The sequence below is a fragment of the Vollenhovia emeryi genome, unplaced genomic scaffold (assembly GCF_000949405.1).
Source record: "Vollenhovia emeryi isolate VEMERY1.0 unplaced genomic scaffold, V.emery_V1.0 DF939632.1, whole genome shotgun sequence".
Taxonomy (NCBI): domain Eukaryota; kingdom Metazoa; phylum Arthropoda; class Insecta; order Hymenoptera; family Formicidae; genus Vollenhovia; species Vollenhovia emeryi.
Window position 1 is genome coordinate 4,210 of NW_011966734.1, and position 5,015 is coordinate 9,224.

Consider the following 5,015-nt stretch of genomic DNA (forward strand, 5'->3'; position numbering starts at 1 on the left):
CCATTGTGACCTGCACCAGTATGAACTAAACGACCTCGCAGTTCGGTCCTCGCTCCCTCTAGACGCGCGATCAAAGCAACAAGAGAATTGACCGTTCCAGTTGGGTTCCCACACCTTTGACACTCTTCCCTCAACGATTCAATACACTCCTCACATCGACGCTCCCGCGAATGATATTCGTCCTCGTTGAACACAGTCGCAGCGTTCTCGATCAACTCGCTTGCCTTCAGATTCATTTTCGTTTTTTTTTCATCCAAAAAGAACGTCCCTAGCTTAGTTTCGGAATTCTGAATTTCACTCGCTGTCGAATAAGCTTTTTTTTCTTATCAAAATAATATCTATTCGGTAGTATTCCATTCATATACATCTGAGCTCGATGACTGAACGCTACCGATGTTTTTATCCACAGCTCTTCCCGCAGACACTTGGCGCCGATTTCCCTTCTCAAATGATAACATGCCAAATTCCATCGCGCGTCTTCCTTCACCACAATATTATATACGGCGTATTCTGTTTTCATACAATTGCAGTCATACATGCATGGGGATGATGATGATAACGTCTCGTCGCAATACAATTCAACCTCATTCTCGTTGTCACTGTCTAAGGTATTCCTGCTCATAACAGACACGGTTATTTACACTTAACAATTTTTTCTACACCATCGCTAAGAACCTGTACGTTGAACATGATGTTTCACCGAACTCGATCGTTGCGCGACGCTACGAATACTGTGGCTATGATCGCTCGCGCTTTTATTCCTCCTTCGTCACCTTGAGAATTCGGGTTGTTCTCACCACCATTGCAAATCTGACACACTTCCTGCCTGCGTGATCACGCAGGAATGCTAGACCCTATCTCCCAACCACACACCTCACTTCTTGTGCAAGGTCGCGCGTGTTACAAACCTCGCACTTCCACCGGGAAAAAAAGCATCTGACGCACTTCCTGCCTGTCGGCTCGCCCCACCAGATCCTGCTCTCGTTGTTCCATGTTGTCGCGCTTTTTTATTTTGTACAAATTGGACACATATTACACGGAAATATGATATACAATGGCTCATCACATATTACGCAGTTGTTAAACCTCATTGTGTATATATTAGCGTAACAGTCGGTAATGTGTTTACGAGTACTATATGTAATATCCATGTCTCTGCACTCACACATACACCATTGACATAATTTATATGTGCTACCGTCACAATAATAACTATATATGGCACACTTTTTCATCGATAAATTCAGTGTTAGAATTTCGCGACGAGACAGTCTTTTCCTAGTAGTCTTTGTATATTCCTCCGAGTCACTGATGTAGTCACTATCATCGAGTAATGGTTGATATTCTTCTTCTTCTTCTTCTTCATCGGTCTCATCTAATACCCTCTCGACATTCTCACTATCGTCGGATAATGGTTCATATTCTTCTTCTTCATCGGTCTCATCTAATAACCTCTCGAAATTATCACTATCATCGGATAATAGTTGATATTCTTCTTCTTCATCGGTCTCATCTAATAACCTCTCGAAATTATTGTCGATTTCCATTTCTTCGAAATTATTATTTGCTTTACTGACAGATCTACTGTGGTACAGTGGACTTGTGAACTGATTTATATATATCATAGGAAAGTCTGTGGAGAGGGAAATGTTTATCAAGTGTACGCGATAGCCGCGTACGCGTGCACCTTATATATCACTTTTTAACATTTTTTATCAAGTGTACGTGATAGCCGCATGCGTTAAGTGTCAGACTGTCAACCGCGCGAGCCGGGTTCGATTCCCGGCGAGCCGTCTTTTTCTTCTCGATATTAATTTTATTATGTAGAAGATGGAGGGGGGGATTAGTCATGCGGCTCACACGTACACCGTACCTAACTCAGTCGCTCTGACTCGGGCGCGGAGCGCGGGGTGTACGAAGGTCTGTGTGTGGGGTGGGGGCTCCCCTCCCGGCAGGTCTGTGTGTGGGGGCCTCCCCTCCCGGCAGGTCTGTGTGTGGGGGCTCTCCTCCCGGCAGACCGTGTACCCCGCACCCCACTAACTCGAGTCAGAGCGACCGTGAGGTGGTACCATCACAGGTCTTCTACTAGAAAGATTTATTATTTATAAATTAGCAAAATTTCCAAACAGGGCTCTACACGCATACGCGTGTGTCTGTGTGTTTTAAATTATATTTCGATAACCTGTGTCCAAAAGCAACGGTGTCCAATTGTATGGTGCGCAAAAGAACAGTGTCCAAATGAACGGTGCGCTAAAGAACTGTGCGCAAAAGAACTGTGCGCAACATTATGTCCAATAGCACTGTGTGCAATTGCATCGTGTCCAATTGTACTGTGCGCAATTGAGCCTCTCCCGTGGACGCCTCTGCCGCCCAAGAGAGTAGTGGACTCCCCCTGCGGGGAGGAGTCCCCCCTTCCCCCACATCACCGGGGGAGGGCGTGCGAAGGCCCGCCTATCAAACGGCGGGCCGGTGCGGGGGGCGTCCAGAAGTAATGGCTCTGCCAATTCCTGGGCGTCCCCCAAGTTACAGCACCGCGCAGTCCACCGTGTGGTTTTAGTGAGGTAAGCCCAGCGGCCGCAACGTTAGCGGTCGCAGCCGATCGACACTAGGCGGGCAGTCCCACATAACCCGGGCCACTTTGTAAACTCCCTTCCCAGAGGGGGGCCCGGGTATCCATAAAGGATTTCCACACGTAAAAAAAAAAGTATAACGGATGAAACAAAACTGGATCTAATCGCAAGGCGATCGTCGGCGCGAGCTCCGCGCGTCGGAGCATAGGGTACACGAATATGTACAACGGAGTTTCGATCTATCCTAGCGCAGGATATCGTTCTATTTCGCGGGAGGCTGTCGGAGCGGGTTGCTCCGGGGTGACCGCGTACTCCTGGCGGTTACCGCGAGGCAAACGTCAATCGGCACCGGGATTGCTGCAGATCTCGCGGTCCGTGGCTCCGGTACTGGAAATGGCCTCGATCCCGCGGTTCTGGAAGGAAATGTTACGTGACGGTTCGCGGTCTGGACTATGTGGCCCGTATGGCAACCCACCCGAATATTACCCCCCTTGCTTCGGAAGAGGAGCAGCCGGAGCGGCCTCGGGGTCAGGAGCCCGCTCGGCGAGGGGCGCCTATAGGCCAAGCGGACCCGCGGTGGAAGCTGGGAGGCTACCACCGCCGTGCTTCACCAGGAACGCCTGGCGAAGACTCACTCCCGAGTCGGGTCGTCGGTGGGCTTTTATACCCTCGGTTGATGGGCGCGCAGTATGGTGCCGCGGGCGGGGAATTTGGCGGCAAACACCTGCCGCCGCTTTCATCGTTGCCGCCTATTGTGCGTCGCGGCAACGTCGCGTGCTCCGGTCTTGCGGAGCACTGCGTACCTGTTGCAGGTCCGCAGGCGTGCCGCGCTCCGGGCCGGATTTACTTCGTCACAAAGTAAAGAAAAAGACGTTTTGCAGTGCATTTCTTTCATCATATTTATTCAAAATAATCTCTCTCTGAGTCAATACACCGTCGTAAGCGATCATAAAACTTGTCGAAGCATGTCTGGTACTCGGCGGCCGGAATAGCCTTGAGGATGTCGGTCGAAGCCTTCTAGATGGTAGGAATCGTACTGTAGGTGTTCCTCTTCATCGCTAATTTGAGTTTAAGAAATTGCCAGAAGTCGCACGGCACTAAAGCAGGCGAGTACGGCGGGTGGTCGAGCGTTATGATGCTTTTTTTGGCCAAAAACTCGCGTATAATTAGGGCTTTGTGCGACGGCGCATTGTCATGTAACAAAAACCAACTTCCAACTGCCTTATACTCCGGTCGAACACGATGAATTCCCATATGGAACAAAACATCTAATGGACGTCCACTGATCATCCATCATGAAAATTCAGAACTTCCAGTGGATGTCCACGTAACGTCCACGAACACTCCACTGATCGTCAAAATGTCCGCTTGTAACACCTCCACTGCACCTCCATTAGAAGTAATGATAGAGGTTCTATGGAAGTTATATACATATATTGAAGCTTTTATAGACATATAATGGAAATCTACTGGAGTTCCTTTTTGAAGGGTTAGGCATTTCATGGAACATTTTTGGATTTACTATGTATAATGGAGCTCTAATGGATGTTTTTCAGACATTTGTTGACATGTCTCAGGATCCGATAGTGAGAGGTGGAGACACGCATCGATCGATGAGGACGGCGTGGAGCGGGGAGCGGGGAGCAGCGGACGGCGAGTGACGCGCGGATAGTTCTCGCTATCGGATCTTGAGACATGTCAACAAATACACAATTTTGCATGTCTGCCGAGTCCGGTCTTCCGCTCCTCCGTGCACTTATTGGCTCAGACGTTTTTCTTAATTACGCGATAATAATTACGGATTTTGTAAAATTGTATGTAACTTTTCTTCTCAGTTTGACCCAATCTACTATAATCTTTGGAATGGTCCAAATAGAATCCGACACCCTGTATGTAATGTACGGTCAAAAGATGACATTTTTCGGAGACATAACGATTCCGATAGATCGTCGACGATATCACATGAAGATTCACACTCATCTTTACAAGGTAAGCAAGCACACTTATACATGGTGAGTTATATTTCATGTACCAGCCTTAATATTATTACTTTTCGATGCTTGTCGATACAAATCGACAGAATTATTATTCTGTCTTTGTTCAATATCCAATGAGCAATAAAGACAGAATGATACTTGTATCGATTTGTGTCGCTAGCTGGAAAGCAACCATGTTAAGATAAGAAGCTGATACACCAAATACAAAACTCACCTTTTATAAAGTATTATAAATAAAGAAAAGAACGAAGAAGGCTCAGTAATAAAATAATACAATGTATAAATATAATTAAGGCAATATGAGCCGTCACAGGATCGAAGGTGATCGGACGAAGTGTCGTCAATTTAAAGAAACATATCGTGTTCACATATTATATATTAACTAACATTAAACATTAAACGTTTCGGTCATCTCAAGTGACCCTCTTCAGTAATATAAAGAAAGGAT

The 5,015-nt window shown here is 46.9% G+C and overlaps 1 protein-coding gene across 2 annotated transcripts; it reads right to left on the minus strand.

Annotated features, from left to right (window-relative positions):
• Window positions 1–1,001: 1,001 nt before the first annotated feature.
• LOC105557069 (histone H3.v1-like) lies at window positions 1,002–2,072 on the minus strand. 2 transcript variants are annotated; one of them, XM_012004213.1, is made up of 2 exons: window positions 1,494–2,072; window positions 1,002–1,433 (listed from the first exon to the last, which is right to left on the minus strand). In XM_012004213.1, the coding sequence occupies exons 1-2, from the start codon at window positions 1,623–1,625 to the stop codon at window positions 1,008–1,010; spliced, it is 558 nt and encodes a 185-aa protein (XP_011859603.1). In that variant the 5' UTR covers window positions 1,626–2,072; the 3' UTR covers window positions 1,002–1,007. The 2 variants fall into 2 exon arrangements, with proteins under 2 accessions (XP_011859603.1, XP_011859604.1); XM_012004214.1 differs by having other exon boundaries at window positions 1,002–1,430; window positions 1,491–2,072.
• Window positions 2,073–5,015: the final 2,943 nt, after the last annotated feature.

What these genes read in the sequence shown, in the direction of transcription:
- LOC105557069 (XM_012004213.1), bottom strand. Translation starts at nt 1,625, where the DNA reads ATGATATATATAAATCAGTTCACAAGTCCACTGTACCACAGTAGATCT. An exon ending in ATGAGACCGATGAAGAAGAA is followed by an intron (nt 1,434 to 1,493) that starts GAATATCAACTA and finishes GATGAGACCGAT; the next exon opens with GAAGAAGAAGAATATGAACC.